Consider the following 21,679-nt stretch of genomic DNA (forward strand, 5'->3'; position numbering starts at 1 on the left):
TCGATTTCTGCTATCGTTGCCGTTTGTAAAGTTTGTCGTTATAATAAAATGTACAATACATACCTCCTCCACCCCGACAATCAATCAGAACTGGAAAAAAAATGTTGGCGTGACAGGCAATCAACCATGGAGCAAGACTGGATTCAAATTGATAGTAGCATACTAGCTAATCGGCATTGCACGCTAGAAACAGTCTTCTGAGGGATTTGAGCCCATATTTGTGCTTGTAGGGCGACAAAGAGATCAAAAATAGATCCGGTTTCTTTGTGGTAGTGATAGGAGACTTTTCTGCATCCGGCATGGGTGGTGAGCATACACAAAGAACGCCGACAAAAAATAAACGAAAGCGTGCACCTTGCACTCGACAAAAAGGCACCTAATTATTACCTAGTTGCAGAAATAAACTCCCATTCAAGAGACGTGTTCCATATCCCAAAGCAGTGTTTGCGTTATGCAGACTGAATTCACCCTGTACATGGATGAATGTATATATAGATCTTATACGAAGGCATACGCGCCTCCTAGACTAGATAACAGCAACGAAAGGGCGGAGGGGGGAAGTGAAAAGCAAAAGCCCTAAAAAAAAAAAGGAAATTTGCTGGCAAGAAAAAGACAACTGACTCCTATTTCTAAAGTCGAAAAATCAACACAGGTGACCTGACCTGACCTGACCTTACCTGACCCATCCATCCATCAATGCGTAACGACATAAACATCTAAAATTTAGCTGATCGATAACGATACTGATGCCAACCCAATATCAAAACTCTTACTTATCAGACAGCCAACGAGCCTGGATCATGTGGACGAGCCTGCGTCCGTTGAAAGAAGAAAAAAAAAGGGCGAGAAGAAACACGAAAAGCGCATGATACGTTTAGAAATTCAACAAATCTGGAGCCGGAGTCAAATGTTAGCCATCGAGGAAGAACCAAAAAGGGGGGAAAAGAAGGCAGACTAGACGCCAAGATCATACCTCTACCAAACAACGCCCTCTTCGTCCAATCCATCGCAAGCAGGATGCGTGTTCGCAAGCTAACGCTCTGCGAGAAATAGATGCTGCGCCAGAGGTACACAGCCAACAGGCCCCCGCTGAAGTTCAGGACGGGGAAGTCGAAGATGGCTGCATTCCCGACGTACGCCAGACTGCCCAGGTGCTTGTATTTGAAGGCCTTGTAGATGGCCTCGTCGAGGTCGCCGTAGTCGACTTCGTTGGCCCTCATGCCTGGAAGGGCCTCGGCGATCTTGTTGAATTTGCGGCCCAGGTATTCGCCTTGCTGGTTCGCGCGCTGGGCGGTGGCTGGGAGGGAGGTGAGTTTGGAGTCGATCTGGACGAGCAGCTCGTGCAGCTCGTCGTAGTCAAGAGTGCCGGAAAGGTCCTTGTCGTATTGTTCGAACAGCCGGTCTAACCGTCGCAGATGGCTGGCGGCCTGAGGGAAACGGTTCCGCACCCGTTGGGCCACCTCTCGCCATTCCTTGAACGTGAGGTGGACCTTTTCCGGATCTTTGCCTTTCTCCCACGCGATCGTACGGAGAAACGTGACGAGATGGTCAGCCAAGTTGTTCTGGACAGTGGCGCAGTCACCAATCGCATAGACATCACCCAGGGGTGCTCCGATCAGACGCAGATGGGAGTCGGTTTCGAGAGCATGTTTGTTGTTCTGCCCCGCGAGCTTCTTCGCAATCCTCTGAGCAAATTCGGTTTGAGCTGTCCCGGGATGATCGTCAGTAGTTTGTAGCGATGGATGGAAAACATCTTGTACTGGAAACTCACAAACTCCGGTCGACCACAGGCAGAAACCCATTGGGATCTCCTTTGTTACAAGCTTGCCATCTTCCATCTGCGTGAACAATATCTTGTCGGGCCGGACCTCCTTGACTCGGGAGTTGGTTAAAACTTCGACCGCGTCGTGCGCAAAACGAGCCTCCTGGACTTAGCACTCCTAGTATGTCTACTTTTTTTTTTCAGAGGAAACGTACCTCTGCATATCTGGAAAGAGCTTCGTCATAGGTATTGAGAATGTGGCTCCGGCTTTGGATAAGATGCACAGATATCTCATTCCTTAGGATCTTCGGGAAAGACTTCAACAGATCTTCATTCACCATGTCATAGAGCTCCGCTGCAAACTCAACCCCTGTTGGTCCACCCCCGCATATTACGAAGGAGAGCAGTCGCTTGCGCTCCTCGTCGGATGTAGTGGGCAGGCACGCAAGTTCCATATTCTCTGTGACCTTAGCCTTGATCTCCCTGGCATGGTCGATTGTTTTCAGAAAGTGACAGTGCTCCAAACCCTTGACGCCATGTGGATTGGTTACAGAGCCTCAACAAGTCTATGGTCAGCAAATATCCTCTTTTTTTTTTTCCCACGATCAGAAACGAGAGCTGAGCATACCGACGGCGATAACCAGCTTATCATACGGCAGGTAGAAATGTTGCTTGTTCCCGTTGGCATCAACTTGAGAGACCTCGACCAGCTTGGAAGAAAAATCCACATCCTCTGCTTGAGCCTTCAGGAAGTGACCCCTTACACGGTTCACAATCCGGCGGGCAGGCTCAATCAGCGATTTCAACCCTATCGTACCGACGGTGGCAGAGGGCAACATTGGCGTAAACACGAAGTAGTTGACCGGGGACACAACGGTGACATGGTAGTCACCAGGATTAAGGGTCTTCAACAAGGCGGTACTCCCCCATCCAGTGCCGAGGATGACCAATTTGGGCTTGTCTCTCAGCGCCCGCTTCTCATCGGAGTCCTCATCATCCACCAGACTCTCTGCGATGGGCAGGTTCTTGGGTCCACCTCGTCTTGGGTTCAACGCCAATTCCGATACGGGAATATCTTCTACGCTGGGCTCTTCGCGATATGTGGAGGCATCGTAGATAAAGAATGCAAGAACAATAACACCGCTGCTAATGATGAAAAAGCCACAGTACGCGAAAACATGATATAGAGCCCTCAAGACTGGCCGTTTCTGAATTTTGTTGGACGCATCTGACTTATGGCGGACACATATGGCGGCGATGGGGGACCGCCGGAGACGGAGACATTGCTTCGCGGGCCGTAGACGGGGAGAGTGGAAAGATCGTTGTGTCGCCGTATTCAAGGATATGGAGGGTTGAGGGCCATTGAGGCGACGAGCGAGCGAACCAATGCTCTTCCGTGTGAAGCCATCCAGGCGGGCCCTCCGGACAGCTGTCTGCATTGCGAAATTCGAGATAACAGAAAGCGGAGGGTGAAGCAGGAACAATCGTTAGTCAATCATCAAGGACAGTTATGCTCAAGCCATTGACCAAGAATTTCAACGAACGAAGCTGCTGCGCCGGGTATCAACGGTAATTAAGGAGCGATGGAACACGCTGAGAAGAGAAAAAACGCTGCGAAGGACGTGCCGGGATGCCGCGTTGTAACTTGCGACTAAGCAATGCGACGTCATCTCCGGGGCTGCAGCACGTGATGGCCGGGGTTGCCGGTGACTTCATAAGTTATACGGAGTAACTGAAGCCTGCCGATCGGCCGATAATAATGTATTGATGAGCAGGGCTGCAGGAGGATAGCAGAGCCAGGGAACGGCACGGAAAATGCGGGTCAGGCACCCGCAAGGATCCTGGACATATTTAGAGCTTACTGTAGGAAATGGAAAAAGAGAAATTTATCTGCATGTTTAGTCAAGCGTTTACGTCATGAGAAACTTCTTTTGCCATTGTTCCCTGGTGGGCCATCACCCCACCGTAAAAACATACCTGCTAGAAGCTATTAAATGATTAAATCTATATCTGCTTTTTCTAAAGACCATGAAAGCAACGCCGCTCCTAGAATCCGTAAGGTCCATCCTGGGAGTGTAAATGTAAATATGGTGTACAACCCTGGGAAACACCTTTTCCCGAAAGAGATACCAGAAAATAAAAAGGAAACTCCATGAATCGCATTCCATCCCGACCCTTGATAACAACGCCCTCTCCCAATTCTAAAGCCAGTATACCTCTATGCCTTCCCTAAAGAAACCGGCATGGACCTGGAAGATCAGTCGAAACCTAGCGGATCCTCCGGTTCAGAACTAGTTCGTTTCTTGCCGCCGCTATTTCGGCCCCTACCCTTGGGGCGTTTAGGTGGCAGCCCGCCAGAAAGCGAATTCTTCCTCTTCATAGGTTTGTTTCCATTGGCAGGACCCATCTCATCTGCTTCTGCGCCATCGTCAGGGCTGTCTCGGTCCAGGTCATCGTCACCAGCAACCTTCAGCTCATCGTCAATGGAAAGAAGCGTTGCAAAATCGCGGCATTTTTCCCGCATGGCTTCCTCGCTGTCCAAGCAGGCCATGTTCTTGGAGATCGCCTCCCAGAACCTATCCCCTGTGACTCCCTGAACCTTTGTTGGTGCCTTATTCAACTCTTTTATGTTCGCTTTGGCTTCTTGTTGACGGACATGGGCATTGATTCCATACTGCCGTCGCAGATGTGATCGGGCTTCCCATAGCATCGACAGAATAGCGGCCGCAGTAGCCAGCTGTCGTAGGGTATGAGGGTCTACCATCTGCAACGGTGCAGTATCCATCGGAATATTGATACCAGGCTGAGGGGCGTTTTCTTCTTCGTTTTTGACAGGCTCGATCTTGGTCGGGAATATTTCCGTTTCGATCGCATGAGCCACGACAGTACCAGTCGCAGCCACGATACGCTCCATACACGCAATGGTGGGAAGAAGTTCAGCCACCTGACCGTAGTCGAAGAAGGCCAGGTTCTGAGATACGAATCTGGCCAGGAGGAGATGCTCCGGCGGGTTCCCCGATACGTCGAGATCCTTCAACTCAAAGTTCACTTTCGAACACAGATTGGAGAGAAATTTCTTCTGATATCTGCTGTTGCTGATCTTCACAATCTCAAACAACGGCGCAAGCTTGGCAGTATATGGACGCGCCAAGGCACCGCTCGAATCACCGACCACGTCGCGTTGATAATAGAAAGCTTCTTGGACGGCTCGCATGTATTCTCGTTCGAACATGGATTCGTATTGTTGATGGAGCATCTTATGCGTCTCAAACGCAACCTTAGCTATCGCTGGAACCGTTGAAGTCTCCAGTGAGACCAGGACACCGGCGCACTCCTTCGGATGGACGAGGCCTTGGCGGTTGATACTTGCAATGAGTTCAATAGCAGTAAGGGCGTATGAATCTTGTCTTGACTGGGCCACCCGAAGCATGTCTTGGAGGAAATGCTGGGCAATCAGGGCCGCGGCGCCGTCATTTTCGCTGGCTTTCAAGGAAGCTCCTAACCTAGTGGTGCTTTCTGGGTCAGCAGAGTCTGCTGACGGTTGAACCAGTTTCTCCGATTTTCCTTCATGGATAGCGAAGAAATCGGAAAACGCTCGGAGGACAATATTCTGCAAGTTTGCATTATCCTCCTTGAATACGGATGACAACACCCGCCTTGGCTCTTCTCGACTGAACTGCGCAGGCCACGACTGGCAGATAGAGCCGAGACTCTCAAGGGCCATGGTTCTCAATTCAAGAGGTTGGCCTTGATGAGTGAAAGGGAGTATAGAGTCCACGAGTAAACCTGCAACTGAACCCCCTTCCCAGGAAGGGAATGCGTTTTTGAAATGTGGTGCGAACTTCTCCAGGTCACAATGTCGCCCTACGCAGCCAGCAATTCGCACGTAGCTCCGAGCACGCCCCAGAACATCGGTCTTGCTGCCATCTGAGAGATTGACACCCCTGGCTTGGTTTATGCCCTTCAGCACGGATATTGTAAGCTTTACCAGTCTTTCTGTATTTTGTAGAACCCCGTTTATCGTCCAAAGGCAAGCCATGACCTCGTTCAACTCCGCCCTGGCGAGCTTTGCCACGCTCTTGAAAAGGTCGTTCTGTACTTCCTTGAGAAGGGTATTGTGCGCCGAAGAAATATAAGGAAGAACACAGCGGTAGATCACAACAACTGATCGGAAGATAAAGAGATCCTCTCCAGTGACCAAATGTCCGATATAAGGGTGGAGAGTCTCAAGTTGATCTGGGCTGAAAAGCCTCGCATTCGCCTTTGCAAACACTGTTATGGTCTGCAGAAGAGCTTGTTGATTGAGCTTTTCAGGAGATTCGGAGTCGTCAACCACTCTTTCGAACATGTTGGCAACCATCGCTTTGCAGACCTTGAAGTTCGAGGACATTGACTTGGGAGCATCGGAGAGTATCTTCTTAAGGAAACTTCCTAGGCTTTCGACGGCAGGGTCGCTCCTTTGGATCAGATTGACAATGAGAGACACTTGCTCTGCGAGGGCAACCTTCGACTTCGTATCTTCCTGGAGAGTGTCTATGGAGCTGTGGAAGGGAGAAAGCCATATTTCTTCAAAAGTTTGACGAGCAAGTACTGCTACACCTTCTTCGTAGTCGCTAGTGCGCTGAAGAAGGCTATCCAAGATGGCCAACTTAAGGTCCTTCCGCGTAGTCTTCAAATAGATGTCCTTCAGCAGCGCAATACAACGCTTTCTAACACCAGCCGTGGGATCGGCAGCACAGGTAAGTATGGCTCGGCATCCTTCTTCCTCAAGTCCCGGTTTCAAAACGATGCACTTCGCAATCAGAGAAAGCGCAGAGTCGCGGACCATGGGTGAAGCATCAGTCGCGCATCTGAGAATCACTCGCATCACAGAAGGGTCTCGATCGAGAAGACTCGGGTCTTTTTCGAGCATGGTAATCACGCTCTTCAAACTACGACTCCGTACCTTGGCTTGATCACTAGTGATAGAATTCAAAAGGACCTTGAGGATGGTGTCGAAAGCCTTGCAAAATCCCATATTCAGCACTGTCAATATGTAAGCAAATTTTCCGTGAGTGGTGGAGACATTATTGAAACGACTGTGAGATGTTAGCAAGTTCCAAAGCGCAAACGAAACTCCTCAAGCACGTACCTGTTAGTCTCCAACCACTTCGAGTCGGACAGCAGCTTAGGGAAAAGAGAAAGCAGTTCATCGATTCCATGATCTTCGACTTCATTCTTGTCATCCGAGTCATAATAAGTAGTGCAGACTATTTTCGCCCATTGTACGGTGTAGTAGCCTCGTGCGCTGATAAGCTGCCAGTTATCTACATCTCGATCCTGTAGGTATTCCAGCGTAATTCGATATGGGCCGTCTGCAACGACCAGATCTTGGACATGCAACGCACGCCTCGAGTGGTCGTCAAACAATTGACGAAGATACTCGGCGAGGCCACTATCCGCTTCATCCAAAGCAGGGATCATGTGCTGAGCAGCTGCGGTGAGATCGGAGATACCAGAACCCATCCAACCCAACAGTTCAAGTGCCATATTCTTTGCAGTTGCAGGGCTCTTGTCGAGTTCCGCAATCCCTACCATGTGTGAAGCAAGAATGCGCAACAACAGTTCGGCCGCCGGCCAATCAGTGGAGCCTAGGACATTTATCAAATCTTCAGTGAAGAGATCTAGAATATTCCGGTACGGCTGGTCACCAGTTTTCGTCGAGGTCATTGCACGTTGGACAATAAACTTGACAATATACTGAGCGCTGCGGACCGCATTGTCGTACAGCTTGTCTACCCGGCTCGCAAGGCGTTCCAGTGACACTTTGGAGCCAAGCATGTCATCTTCGGAATCACTCTGCTCCTCATCCTTGTTGTCACCAACTAGCTCGTCGTCCTCGACATCTCCCAGAATTGGAAGTCGACGCTTGGCCTTGGGCTTTTTAGACTTAGGTGTCTCTAGGGCCGTAGTCTGAACAAGTTCCATAACCAGTGCGGTCAGAAGCTGGATGTTCTTTCCGTCGATGAGTTTGAATTGTCTTGCGTTTTGGCGAGTGGACGGAAGTTTCTCTAAAGAAACAAGGATCTCATCCAGAATGTACGGGCGCTGAAGAGGATATTTTGAGAAAATTTTAGCAAGCACATCCATTGCTGCGCGCCGAACAGATTCATATTTCTGATAACCAATGGCAGAGTCTCTGTCATTGTGGGCATTTTCCACGAAAATCAACTTCGTCGCGAGGAATTCTGTTGCAGTGATAACCCCCTCAGACACATCAATGCGTGAGAGGAAATTGGCCAAAAGAGCGAGCAACTTCCTTGCCTGATGAGTTAGGCTCCCAACAATCTTCTTTTCTCGAGAAACGAGCTCGAAAAGCCGCGATTCCTTATCAGAGGGCCGGGCTTCAACAGCAGGAATGATACAGTGGTCGAATACTTGGTTGAGAGCATTCGGCACAGCCTGTATGAGCTCTTCGGGACAGAGATCCTTTTCGCTCCGTCGACCAGACATGGTGTGGAGAAGGGTTCCAATGGCCAAGAGAACATTGTGCATATCCTCCAGCTTGCGCAGCCAATCTTGCGTCTCAGTATCATTCGAAGCATCATCCAGCTTCAGATCCAGTGCTTGGGCGGATAATATGGGCCCCTCACAAAGCTTCTGGATCCGCGCCAAGTACTCCGAGGGGATATCATGCAGTCTCTCAAAGCCCGCTACCTTTTGTATGGACTTTTGGAGGCGACTGTGGCTTTCGGGGCCAAGAATAGGACCGTGTACTTCTAGGGCGTTGGCGACTCTGAACATTGCATTGGATTCTTGGACGACTGTCATTGAAGAGGTATCCGGTTCGAGTCGATCCTCTGCCTCGAAAATCTCGTGCAGAAGATCTTGTAATTTCAGTACAGCGGCGTCCGCTTCCTCCTTCTGGTCTTTCAATCGGAAGCTTGGAACGGTGTTCTCGCCATCAGTATTCAGCTTCCTTCTCTTGGCTGACCCTTGGCCATCAAGCGGCTCGTACTCGGCATGCTGAGAAAGCGGGGGAATAACGACAGACGGCTGTAAGAACTTTTCGTGTGGCTGTTTGTAAGGAGCAGTCGACGACTGATTCCCGGTAGGAATGCCCCCTTTCGAGGAAGGTACGGGCTTCGTTGACGAAACTGGGGTGGGAAGGAACGTTTGATTGGGTCCGCCAGCGGTTGTCTTCGGGCCCGGTGTACTGGGCGTCGGATCTGCAGTTCCTCTCAGCTCCATAAACCTAGACAGATATAGATAGATATGTCTTACAGCGAAATGCTATGTCTGTTGCGTCCAGCACCATGTTGGCAAACGGACCCAATTTACCACGAATCCCACGGGTACCGTCAGCAACGGAGGCGGATGAACTGTCGAAACTCTTTGTACCAGCCGGAAGTGTAAATTTACTATGTTCGATTAACGTAAATATCCGCTATCTCATAAGAGCCGTTGGGCAGACATACAATTCCGTCAACTGATCACCGTCAAGCAATTGCTGCAGGTATTCACGAGCCGTGCTCAGTTGAGTGGAATTCTCTAGGCCCAAGCGAGTCTCACTGTCGAGGTCATTAATGAGGTTACGTCCTGCTCGTCGAGAATATCCGATCGAACTGGTGGATGATGGTCCGCCAATGTCAGGACGGAGTATCGAGTCTGTTTAACAATACCTATCATCAGTGAAGGCTCGATGAAGGATGGGTGAAATCAACCAGACCTAAGCCAAAGATAGGAGCACTCGACATGGGAGAATACTGTAACGCCTCATCAACCAACAGAGGCTTCATGAGGCGCTGTTGAGCGCCGTTTGGGCATCCATGGTGATACGCTTGAGGCTGTCCATGGCCGTTGATGACCACATGCACAGCAGGAGGTGGAGCCTGGTCCATGACGTGGTGTTCCTACCAAGCTGGACACTCGGTTGAAAGCTCAGTGAGACCAGAAACCCGTGTTCTCTTCAGAGACATGGCATTGCAAATGTAGAGATTCAAAAGACATGGTGATCAGTCAGGGAGAATTGTCGACTAGTCTTTTGTGATCCATGTTCAATGAACCATGCACTGTTGCCGCTCTCAAGCGCGGAATAAGATGCGGCCAAGGGCTTTTTGCCGCGCTGTGCTCCACCGATCGGAGTTGGCCTCTTAGAACCACAGGCACCCGCAGGCAGCTCTAAGCAGTGCAAATCTTTCCGAGAAGGATCAAAAGCCGCCAAGATTCTCTACGTTTTCATAACGATTTCCTCAAGTTGAAGATTTAAACAGGACAAAAAAAAACCTAAGCTAGACACCATGTCTGCAATTGGGTCCTTGATTTTTTGTACCGACTGTGGGAATCTTTTACAAGAATCCACTGGTGACGAGAATGCGATCCTCGTATGTGACGTTTGCGGGGCTCGAAACAGAGGTGAGTTCTTCTCACTTTCTAAGGGCAACTGACGATATTTAATTGCTGACTTTTATCTCAGATATTGGTCCACAGACCATCATTTCTGAGTCGAAGCCGAACGCTTTCCCCTCCGCGTTAAGATCGAAGAGATCCGCAGTTCAGACCTTGACTGCTGAAGACAAAAAGACCGAGGCTCTTGCTCAACATACATGTGCCAAGTGTGGCAGAAAAGAGATGTTCTTTACGACAGCCCAGTTGCGTAGTGCAGATGAAGGGAGCACGGTTTTTTACAGATGTGTGTGTGGATACAAGTATGTTATCTGCCTGCTCTTTCTAATTTCAACTTTTTCTAATAACTTTTTTACTAACCAATCACCACAGGGAGACCGTTAACAATTAACATGCATGTGCATGGGTCTATAATAATGCCACAAGTACAAACGAAATGCAGCCAACCAACTCCGACTTTTTGGGAAGTCATCTTCAGGCCACAGAGACTGCGGTATCTGGCAGCAGCGCATACTCCTTCTCACCGTTTTTCTCGTACTCTGCCATGTCAAGAGCCACGATGATGCTATCCCGCACGACCTGCACTGGATCGTTCAAAAACTTTCTCAGGGTCTCTTCCACACCTTCCTCATCGCCCAGGCTACCAAGAGCTTCGGCGGCTTCGTGCCTAACCATACCAACTTCATTTAAATTGCTCAGAGTTTCCGTCAGGCTCGGAATTGCTGCTGGGTGACTCAGCTGCCCGAATACGAAAGCTATCTCATGCCTGAATAGTGCGGATGGGTCTTTCAGCCCCTTTGCCAGCGCTTGAATAGCTGGGACCGCAGTAGGCAGGTCTGGCGGGGAAGCAAGGTCTCGCAAAGCGAACATGGCACGGTATCTTTGAAAGAGGGGGAGTTTAGTATCGAGCAATGTCGCTTCCAGCTCCTGAATTGAGGGTTCTTTGGTTGACATGGGAAGCGGGGGAGCAGGATCGATAGAAGCAAAGTCACTATTGAGTTGAGAAGACAGAGCATGTCAGTTGGAAATTAATTAAATAGTGCCGTATATTTAGAAGCAAACCTTGGTTTTAGCTTTTCCTTCTTTCTCTCTTCCGACGTTTCCCACAGGATTCTGTCGACGGCGATGTCACATGTCTCCCGGACCACATCCGGTTCATTTTTGTCGTCTCTCATGGCCTTTAGAATGTCTAAGCTCTCCGCATATCCCAGAGCTCCAAGTGCCTCCGCAGCTTCGTGCCGGCACATGGCGTCTTCATTGCGATCTTCGAGGACACGGCGCAGGTAGGGAATTGCATCAGGGTTTTTGGATTGGCCGAGGCAATACGCAACCTCATGCTTCAAAAGTGCCGACGAAGACGAGAAAGCCGCCGCTATTGCCTGGATCGCAGGAAGGGTCTTCTCAGTGGGTGGCTTCAGACAAGCAAGGTGCTTCAGAGAAAAAAGAGCGCGATATCGACGGGCAAGCGGTTCGGACTCGGAGGTGAGAACTTGGCGAAGAGCCGAGACAGTGGGATCCAGAGGCTCAGAGGCCTCGATTGCAGACGAAGCCATGATGATTACTCCCTTCTAAAAATTAAAAGATAAACGATAGGGCAGGAGATTGAAGAGCGGCTCAGATGTGCTGGGCAAAATCTCGCCGGACTCGAGTCGCCAGTTTTTTAATCTTATCGCAACCGCGATAGATTTTTGGCGGGGTGGCGGGGCGTCTGGCCGTGCCTGGCATTGGCGGATTGACTACAGTAGGAAAAGTCAACCTTCCTTTTCTGTATTGAACAACCTTGGAAGTTCTCTCTAGCCTCACAGGGCTTAATATTAATTAGATCTTTGTTGCCTTTAGCATCGTTCGTAAAATGTACCTTGATGTTATGACTAACTAGGGAAGAGGGAACTGGGAAATACGACTCACCTTGGCCTGGCTTCGAGAGCAGACCTCTTGCTCAGAGGAGATAAACAACCTAGTTGGAAAAGCTGGCGACTTAGAAGTTCACCCTTCGGACGATATCCATTCCAGACGAGAGATGTAGTTATTCACCGACAAATATACCATTCCACTATAGTCGCCAACTTATATTTCACCTGGACCGGTTTTCTGTCGACACCTGTAACCAGCATTAATGCTACTAATTGTCATTTTTTCCCCCAATATGCTATTCCCATGACAATGAATTTGGAGCTACACCAGAACCTGCCAGCCTGCTTCTTTGCCAAGCCTTCATTTAGAGAATCTAAATAAGCGGGGGAGGTCGGCCTTCTCGAAGCATACCTTGTGAGGGATGCACTCTGACTGTCCTGTTCTTTTGTCTTGGCTATTCCTGAAGACTACCAGTTAGCAGACAGGGAACAGCTCTTCTGCTCTACATTATATTTTGGACGAATGTTCTCTGACTGGAACCCCTAGCCTTAATGACATAGAGATGTGGTAAATATTATCATGGAGATGTTTTTCCTGACACATTATATAACGGGGGACGTCTGAAAAGGAGATGAAACATTGGAAACAAGGACAATTCAAAAATTACAATGGGTTGGTTAGCTGATTCGCGTTTGCACAGTTACAATCCGTTTGCTATTCCTGATTTTTATAAAAGAATTCCCGTCGAGTAATGATCGAGAGAAAACAAACACATGGAAAAGTCAAAGAACTTGCTGCTATATACAAGGTACTGCACAGGAACACCTCACATGTCTATTTTGTCCTGATGTGCTTGAGCTTCTTCGGCTCATGCAGGAAATTGTTTGCGTAGGCTTTGGGGACAAACTTGCGCTCATTAGGCTCCTGGACGTAATATTCGTAGCCTTGCTTCTGTGCAAACAGGATCGCATCCTCCTTGGTCTTGAAGTTCAAATGGGTACCCTGCATGGCATCAGCGGATGACTGCCAGCCCATGAGGGGATTCTCCCATCGATGTCCCTTCGACAAGGGATCCCAGTCCATCCGCCAATGGTGGCTATGCCAGGTACCAGATTGCGTTGCGGGCTTCGCCGGTTTGTAGATCCTGGACAAACAATATGCTCAGCCACTGTCACTGGGTTGAAGGTTCGCACTTTCAATGAACGTACCTGACAGTCCTGGCTTGAAGGTCTGTCGGCGCTCCAGACAATACCGCAGCGGCTACAACATCACCCGGTTCGCTGCCATCCATAACGCGCTTCGGCACAGGCGAGAAGGTCCTGCGAAGAAGAAATGATTAGACGCTAAATTCAAGAAAAACACCAGAAAGTCCGTACGATGTGCCATGGTCAATGGTCGCATTATAATCCGGCTGATGACGAGGAATTGCTTCTGAAGCACTCTCCTTCCTGATCAAGGAGCTCTCAGTCTGAGGCGTGGTCGGCGCATCGGAAGGGGTGGTCTTGACGGGCGCTTGAGTGGAGGTTTGGATGAAACGAGCGTTGACAGGGGCAGCAAGCCTGCCTGCTCGGAAACAGGTAACGCTTCGAGTTCTTATAAAAGACATCGTGGGATGGTGGTAGGAACACCGTCAGCTTGGATTCAACAGACCAATTGTGCAGGTTGAGAAGGGCTGTGATGTGAGGTACGGGCAGGTCGATGAGGTCCCCAATGCGGTTAGCGCGTCATGAGGTTCCGAAGGAGTCTCAGACTCGGAAATCCGACCTCGCAGCCATTACAGTTTCCTCCATCAACCCCTCGTCGATCGTTCCTGATTCATTCCCCGCTGAATTGAGGTATGCACAATTGGAATTGTACTTTCTTGTCACGCATATACCGATTGACATGTGGCTAACTCGCTGCAGATCAGACAAAATGAGTTACATCACCCGTCGGGCTCTTTCCACCTTGATCCCTCCTAAGGTACAGTTTCACGGAAATCTGACTTGAAATCTGCCATTAAATAGATTGCTAACTGCTAAATAGATCGCATCTCCGAATGTGAGTCTAGCCTACTCGATTTTTATTGCTGTCGACCATGTCCCGTCCCTTCCATTCGTCTTTTTGCGCCCATCGATCTAAGACAGAACGACATTGTCCTACTGGACTCCGTCCCTAAAGTTTGGATTACTGACCTTTATGAAGGCCATTGGCGCCGCGCAAGATGCTGCCCGTATGGAGCGCGTAGTTAAGTTCTACGCAAAACTCCCTCGGGGTCCCGCTCCTGAGCCCAAGCCCACCGGCCTTCTTGAGCGCTACCAGGCTCGTTACTTCGGAAAGAACCCGTCTCCCATGCGTAAGTTCCTCCAAGCTAAACTGCAGTTTTTGGTACGTATTGACTAATGGCTCTTTGCTTCGCCAAATAGCGTTTGTCCATGTCATCGGTGGTATCATCCTTCTCGGATACAGCATGGAATACTACTTCCACCTGCGTACGGGCACCCTCCCCTCTCTTAGGTACTACTGGAGCGTATCATACTGATTTCAATTCTTTGGCAGGTCACCACAAGAACCACCCACACTAGATATCCCTAGATGGACAGAGTGTTGAAGCGGGATACCTGTACATATATGTGAAACAGGAATTAAAAGCCAGTTAGATTGAAGATTAAGAATTATCTCCAAATCCATGTAGAAGACTCCTCACAGCTGCAGACCAAAGCTCCCATCTTTCTACAGACGTTACGAGCTTTGTTCAAAAGATAGGTTTGCACAGTTGTAGTGATCCCACGGTGAGGTCTTTGTAGATAGCATAGGCAACAGGTTATCACCATTTTTACACAAGACTTATATCCAGGCCTCTCTTATGAGAAAGAGTCTTACAGTGAGGTTTATAAATCGCCATCTTTAAACATAGTTGCTGCCATCTGCCACCGCCTACTGCCCGGGACGTTGTGCCTTTCGCAACCTCATTTTTGTTCCACGCTAACCGAAAGCGGCCATTTCAGCTTGGCTCCATATGACAACCGCTCAAGCCAATGTTTCCATGACTTCCCATCATCACTCTACGCGACAACAATCCTCTCACACCTTCGGGACCACGCTACAAGATTTTCTTGGTCTCTATACCATTTCACTGGTCCTGGATTGTTAAGCGTTCCATCCTCAACCTTGTAGGTTGGGCGATCTCTGCCTCACGTCATCAGGTCGTCCTGGCCCTTCATCTCAGGGCTCCGGCCGTTGAGAGCTATCAGTTTACCGTGACGATCCTTAATATCTGACAATAGGTATAGCAGAGCTTCATTTATATATTAGTGCGCTTTTGTGAACATCGGATTCTCTCCCCTCACACCACCCATTTTGCCGAGATCTTGACTCTAACCTCATCGGACCTGCAGCTTCGCATGTTGGTATGGCAGAGCAGACCCGTCACGATGTGGTAAACCAAACCCGGTCGGGCGGCGACCCTTCGCCTTCCGACGTTCCTGCGAGCAAACCCGACAAGGAATCTGCTGGAGGGGACGTGGGGGGGATCAGCGACAATGCAGTCACGGCGCAAGGCGACTCATCAACGGTTGGGCAGCACGCGGATGAAAAGAACGAAAAGAACGACGTCTCTGCCTCTCCAACAGAGAAAAATGAGAATGAGAAGCCTTCCGGTGGCCCGGCTGCAGTGAGTTCCCCTGAGAAATGAGTCGGCTGGCTAGCAGTACTGAACCCGATACAGGACAGCAGCAAACAAGGTCCAGGCGCTGTGGCAACCAGAGCACTAGAACTAAACGGGGTTGCGTCAGGGTCTGATGGTGGTGAGGATACTGGCTCTTTGGGAGGTTCTGAATCAGACACCAGTAGAGCGGATAGCAGACATCACACTCGTACAGGCTCAGTGAAGAAGCCAACGACGTTCAAGCCGGTCTCATTCACCAAATTTTCAGTCCCAAAAGCGCCAGGTTCTGCTCCTCCTTCGAAAATAGGTGATAAAGGTAACCATCATCTTCATAACTATGTCTCGAATTATGACTAATCATTTCAGTAACCTTATCATCCTCGTCATCGAGCGCATCTCCACAGCCAAGCACAAGACCGCGTCTGGTTGCGAAAACTACTAGTGGACTACGAGACTCTGCATCCAAGCCTATTACGACGGGATTAAAGAGCGCTGGAACTGGTCCGGACCCAAGTCAGGTTTGGAACAAGAACCGACGTAAGTACAACAGCGGGATTTCATAGTAGGGTGGTTGCTGACAGTCTACTTGTGCAGCCGTGCAGCCCCCACCTACAAAACATCTTACCGATGAAGAACTAAAGCAACAGTACGGCATACATATGACGTCTCGTATCCAAGAGGACGGGAGTGGGACGGAAGCCAAGTGGGCAGACATTGATGACGACGAGGATGACTGGGCCCCGGAGACAATTGAATGGAACGACGGGACTAAGATTACACTCACCCATACTGAAAGTGTGTCGGCTTCTGGTCAAGATGCGAAGGGGTCCAAGGATGTGAAAGATACTCCACCTCCTGCAGATCAGTCCACAAGTCGTGATACTGCCAAGGTCCTTTTCTCCAAGTCTTCGACCACCGTTGGACCAAATGCGACCGTACTTCGCCTTGGAGCAAACGCAGATAAACAACAACAACAACAAGCAAAGGCTTCTAGCTCATCATCAAAAGTTGGCAACGAAAAGCCTACTTTGACGGCAAAGAGCCCACCTGTTAAATCGCCTTGGGCACCTCTGCCGCCTGTCGACAAAGTATCGCCAGTCAACCCTCCGGTCCAAGCACAACCTTCCATGCGCTTTCCTCAGAGAGAGCAGCAGGGTTCCGATACCGCTCGCGGATCTATGCCTACGCGGGAAATCGCCGCAGATGACTTCAATCGGTCTTGGAGGGATAGCCATACTAACGGCCCCAGAGAGCTGTACAACTCTCAGTCAGGAAGATATGAACCGGTCACTGATACCCGAAAGGGCCCATCGCGGAACGAACCGCCGATGCGCACACCCTCGCTCTTGCAACGACCCACTCACAATGAACAGACTGGGCCTGCAGAGCCTTCGCCTGCTTTTCAGACACATAGGACGAGTAACCAAGAAGGTGGCCATTGGACTCGACGGCGTGCATCGTCAAACGTTAGTGGAGGGAGCGGCAGCTACGGCCGTCGCATGTCCTTAGGAAGACCTGATGGTCTTTCAAAGTGGAACAACATACAGAGAGGTTCTCAAGCCAATGGGATGCTTGAGCAATCAACATCTCCCAGCGAGACATCACATTCCAAGGAAGCTGCAGCGCGAGAAGTCTCACCTAATCAGCAGTCTACTGGCCCCTGGCAGCCTCGGACTTCGGGAAACATGATCTACGCTCCTCCCGGGTCCCATGCTGGCGCGCCTCATACTGCAGCACCTTCAAATGAGCAGAATGGGGCCCAGGTTCCGGAGGAAGATCCTATAGCTATGCAGCAACGTATTATGAGGGAAAAACGGCTAGAAGCTCGTCAGCGGAGGCTGGAGCAAGAGCAAAGGGAGGAAGCTGAACGACGTGAACGGATTCGCTTGAAGCTGGAAGCTTTAGGGCCTCTACCGCCTAAGGACTCTACTAAGGAGAAATCAAAGACTCAGGACGAACCGGCTGCGACGAAACCAACCACGAAGGAACCTACTGCGCCGTCTTCTACGTCTCCAGCCATCCAGTCGCCTCCTAAACCTCCTGTTCCTGAACCTACTGGAGAGCCCAAGCAGTACGGGATGATGAAAGTACACCACCCTGAATCGGTGAAGAAGCTTGTTGCAACTAGTGAGAGAACCTCTGAGAAGCCTTCCACTTCAGGAGCTTCCAATCGGCAGGTGGCATCTCCAACACGCGACGTTGAAGCCGATGCCGCAAAACCAAATGGGATACTGCAACATGAAGAGTCGTCCCACAACCGGAATCAGGACCAACATAGAGAACAACCGGCACTGGATGACAAAGGCCCACAGTGGAGAGCGAATCTTAATAATAACCAGAGCTCATATTCTCCATGGGGTCCTGGATCCAAGCTTGGTAGTCACACTTCACCGAGTGCAAATCCCTGGAAACCTCTTAGCAGCGACAAGACATTGGGCAATGGCACGTTCGATCGGAATCTTGCCACGTTCGCTTCGCGAGAACTACCATTACGTGGCCATGTCGGTCTTTCTGAGCCGCCGCCTATTGGGCCAATCTCCACCAATTCCGATAAAATTGGTGGTCCGCAGCCATTTTCTGGCTCAAGGATTTCGCAAGAGAATCAGCCGTCTCTCGCGACGTCTCTTCCGTCGCCGGAACCAAAGCATGCCCCATATGAACCTTTTAATCCTATCGCTAGACCAAGGCCGATTGGACCTCCAGGTTCTCATTCCAACCATTGGCAAGCAGAACCTCGTCGTCCTTCTGAAACTGCTACCACGGCCTGGCATAATTTTCATGCCGTCGCGGCAAAGAAAGATGCGGAAGACAGTGAAAGGTTCCATCGTGAACTCAACGCGATGCGTGACGAAGGGCCTGCTTCACTGCAAGTCAGCTTCAACGAGACTTGGCGCCAGGTTCGTACAGGAGACCAAGCTGGTCAAAGGCAGGTTATCGGAGTGGCGCGAGCCAATGACGCCCCCGGAACTCTGCCACCCCTTCACGGGTTTGATGCTGCTGTAGATGGCTTGCCCTTTGCAGAAAATCATTCTCGTCCTTTCAGCAATGTCACTGGCCGGGGTTCCCGATTCTTTCCTCCTACGACTGATTTTAAGCGGGTGGTGAGCGTGGACGAGGGACGAGCTCGAAGTCCGTCTCCGCCACCTCCAGAGGAAATCTCAACTCACCCTGCGTTCACTGGTGACTCTCAGCGACCGCTAGTGCATCTTCCTACTCCAAAACCTGTTGTCAAGCTGCCCCCGAAGACCAATCCACCTCCTTCGAAACCAGCAACCTTTGCATCTATGGTAGCGGCAACTCCGGCAACTCCCATCCGCCCTCCTAATCCATCTGCAGGCGCTACGTCGTGGCAGGATCGAATTAACGGCCTGTTTGGCAAGGCACCGACTGAAAAGAAGAACATCTTAGCGGTTGCCTCTGCGACAAAGGAACCCCTCGATGTCCAGTCTCATCCGTCTCCCGCAGCGGTCTCTTTCCCTCAAATGACAGAGAGCGATCTCCAGAAAGACGCTGGTAAGGTGACTTCCAAGGAAGTCGAGGAGGAAGAAGAGATCTTTGAAGACCGGGAGGCGGGATCTTTACCTGTCGTTCGTGTACCAAACATGGCACCACCAATGGCCTGGCGTGCTGCGCTTCCCCCTCCGCCACGCTTGCGTCCCAAAATTCTCAAGCCGATGCAAGTTCACAGTATCGAACCATACGTCGTTGGACTATTCGACAAAGATGCCTCTGGCAACTTGCAGGTGTTGATTCATTTACCGGGCAGCGAAAACACGAAGTCAGTGACGTTGCCGAAGAAGTCAGGAAATCATGGGTCGCGCCAGAAGGGGACGTCGAATTTCCGAGCTCGAAAGCACACGAAACCCAGAGATGCGTCCGGAGGATTTAATGCATCCCAGGGTTCCAAGAGACAGGGTGCTCACCCGAAAGGAAACACATCCTCGTCACGCGGAGGTTTCGGGCAAGGGTCATGGGGGCCACGTGTGCCAGCCGGTGTAGCTCACTGAGCGGTTTTTAAAACTAGAATCCATGCTGGAATCATGCTGTCTGGGTACGGTCATCTTTTACGCACCTACCTTTCAGAGGCCGTGTCTTAATGAGTTATGTCTCGAGACATCAAAGCTAGTCGCTAGACACATTTATCTCGGCTGCTTCCTCTGGTAATGTCTGCTCATTCTGTTTTTGTGTGTCTTCTGAGGATTCAATCGGGAACCGAGGAGCCTCGCCTCATTTTACCAAGAAGGAATTCGTCCTCTGCGTGCGACTTGTTTCGTTTCTACGTTACGTGCTCGCAGATTTCGATTTCGAAAGGCTCTCTTTTATCTGCTAGGGAAGGGGGATGGTTTTAAATCCGCTCGGTGTTATTATTGGCGGGGAGGGTTTGTTTCATTTCATTTTTTTTCTCTTTTGAATCTCGGACTTTGACTTTACTTTGCGAGGAGTCATCCATCCATCCATCTCACACCTTGCTATCATTCATCAATCGTACGGTCTCGTCGTACCAGAATCAATCGTACCTTGTGTGGCATGAAGTGAAGTGAAGTGAAGCCAAGCCTTGTCCTGTATCCCTGTTCTGAGTATGTCATGTCCCTTGGGAAGAAAACTCCTTTTAGAAAAAAGAAAACCAGAAAAAAAAGAACCCCTTCTAACCTGAACCTGAAAGATTACCCCTTGTGAGCTGTACCTAACCTCCCATCCATGCATTCATCACCCATAATCTGGGCAAGAGCTAGGAAAGGCAAGGCAAGACAGGCAGGCAGCGATCCACTCACTCACTCATTGTCCTTCTGTCTTTCTGTACGAGTTAACTTCAACCAACTTCATTCAAACAAACTAACAAACAAAGGTGCAATGACGATGACAAATGATGATGATGGCATTCATTAGGTATTCTTTATTTTTTATGCGCGTCTATGCGTCTGTGTAACTAAACTACTAGCAAGGTTGCAACCGGGGATTGATAATAATGACCAGACGCCCGTGTTTCGCTAATGACATCTGCCGCCCTACTATAATTTCTTTCAGGCTACCCTCTCAGCCTGAAATCATGTTTGTACCAGATTTACTATTATAGTAAATCTTCTCTATTATTCTTATTGTAAAGACCTTCCATTATTGCACACCGTCAGAACTCACATGGCTGTAAAAGCAACAGATATTACAAGTATGCCACACCAAATTCATAAAATCTACCTATCCCCTAATTAATAGCAAGAGATATGTAAATTTGCAAAGGGATTATATCCATTACTAGTAGGAAATTATATATGAGGATATTATTTAGCAAGAGATATGTATCAGTGACAGTAAGGGGGACAAATATTACTAAGGGATATACAGTAGCAAGAACTACCTATAGCAAGGAATATTATATGGGTAGGGAGCCTGTCTGGAATGTAGTTAATAATAAATACCATGTACCTAATGCAAGGAATATGGCAAAGAGAATCTATATATTGTAAGGAATTTTATGAGTAGGGAGCCTGCCTAGAAAGTAAATAGATGATAAAAAGACTACTTATATAGTATGCACATACCTAGGCCTAGGAGCCAAATAGGGACGTCCCTCCCAGGCATAGATATAGAACAGAACAGGTATTTTTTTCTCTCTTCGAGATTCAACCCAGTCGAGTCAAGTGAGACCTGTAAAATGCTTATTTTATACAGAAATAGATATACTACCTAGCTACAAGACAAAGAAGTCTTTGTAATATAATATGCGCCTGCTAGTTGATTTGATAACCGATCTTTCCTGCAAACTAGACCGGCATCAGCAGGTCACAACAGGAGATAGTCCTCATCATGCCCCCTTTTTGGGCGGAAGGTGTGGATAGCAGAGCTCAATCAATGATTGATTATCACTGTGTATATGATGCTGGTATCTCAGCTCATCATAAATTAATTCTGTAGGGCAGCGCTCTGGACAGCAGCCCACTATCGACTGCCGCTGCTTGTGATCGTGGCCAACAACGCGTCTTTCTTCAACGACGAGGTGCACCAAGAGCGCGTGGCGCGGGCCAGAAACAGGCCCG

General features: G+C 49.5%; 7 protein-coding genes across 7 annotated transcripts; 3 read left to right on the forward strand and 4 right to left on the reverse strand.

Annotated features, from left to right (window-relative positions):
• Positions 1-874: 874 nt before the first annotated feature.
• Positions 875-3,201, reverse strand: VTN77DRAFT_9087 (uncharacterized protein; the record flags this gene model as incomplete). Its single annotated transcript, XM_069425656.1, has 5 exons — positions 875-891; positions 974-1,705; positions 1,772-1,922; positions 1,978-2,318; positions 2,391-3,201. The coding sequence occupies 5 exons, from the start codon at positions 3,199-3,201 to the stop codon at positions 875-877; spliced, it is 2,052 nt and encodes a 683-aa protein (XP_069274224.1).
• An 818-nt stretch (positions 3,202-4,019) lies between these two features.
• VTN77DRAFT_9088 (uncharacterized protein) lies at positions 4,020-9,642 on the reverse strand (the record flags this gene model as incomplete). Its single annotated transcript, XM_069425657.1, has 5 exons — positions 4,020-6,840; positions 6,894-8,970; positions 9,026-9,162; positions 9,220-9,409; positions 9,471-9,642. 5 exons carry the CDS (start codon positions 9,640-9,642, stop codon positions 4,020-4,022), a joined length of 5,397 nt encoding a protein of 1,798 aa, XP_069274225.1.
• Positions 9,643-10,041: 399 nt separating this feature from the next.
• Positions 10,042-10,538, forward strand: VTN77DRAFT_9089 (uncharacterized protein; the record flags this gene model as incomplete). Its single annotated transcript, XM_069425658.1, has 3 exons — positions 10,042-10,156; positions 10,218-10,449; positions 10,520-10,538. 3 exons carry the CDS (start codon positions 10,042-10,044, stop codon positions 10,536-10,538), a joined length of 366 nt encoding a protein of 121 aa, XP_069274226.1.
• An 83-nt stretch (positions 10,539-10,621) lies between these two features.
• VTN77DRAFT_9090 (uncharacterized protein) lies at positions 10,622-11,700 on the reverse strand (the record flags this gene model as incomplete). Its single annotated transcript, XM_069425660.1, has 2 exons — positions 10,622-11,138; positions 11,210-11,700. 2 exons carry the CDS (start codon positions 11,698-11,700, stop codon positions 10,622-10,624), a joined length of 1,008 nt encoding a protein of 335 aa, XP_069274227.1.
• A 1,135-nt stretch (positions 11,701-12,835) lies between these two features.
• VTN77DRAFT_9091 (uncharacterized protein) lies at positions 12,836-13,607 on the reverse strand (the record flags this gene model as incomplete). The annotated part of the gene is made up of 3 exons (XM_069425661.1): positions 12,836-13,145; positions 13,210-13,320; positions 13,378-13,607. The coding sequence occupies 3 exons, from the start codon at positions 13,605-13,607 to the stop codon at positions 12,836-12,838; spliced, it is 651 nt and encodes a 216-aa protein (XP_069274228.1).
• Positions 13,608-14,215: 608 nt separating this feature from the next.
• Positions 14,216-14,565, forward strand: VTN77DRAFT_9092 (uncharacterized protein; the record flags this gene model as incomplete). Its single annotated transcript, XM_069425662.1, has 3 exons — positions 14,216-14,336; positions 14,407-14,472; positions 14,540-14,565. 3 exons carry the CDS (start codon positions 14,216-14,218, stop codon positions 14,563-14,565), a joined length of 213 nt encoding a protein of 70 aa, XP_069274229.1.
• Positions 14,566-15,392: 827 nt separating this feature from the next.
• VTN77DRAFT_9093 (uncharacterized protein) lies at positions 15,393-19,654 on the forward strand (the record flags this gene model as incomplete). The annotated part of the gene is made up of 4 exons (XM_069425663.1): positions 15,393-15,653; positions 15,708-15,963; positions 16,014-16,184; positions 16,242-19,654. The coding sequence occupies 4 exons, from the start codon at positions 15,393-15,395 to the stop codon at positions 19,652-19,654; spliced, it is 4,101 nt and encodes a 1,366-aa protein (XP_069274230.1).
• Between the last annotated feature and the right edge of the window lie 2,025 nt (positions 19,655-21,679).

This window comes from Rasamsonia byssochlamydoides (assembly GCF_041956645.1).
Source record: "Rasamsonia byssochlamydoides strain NRRL 3658 unplaced genomic scaffold VTN77scaffold_81, whole genome shotgun sequence".
Lineage (NCBI taxonomy): Eukaryota > Fungi > Ascomycota > Eurotiomycetes > Eurotiales > Trichocomaceae > Rasamsonia > Rasamsonia byssochlamydoides.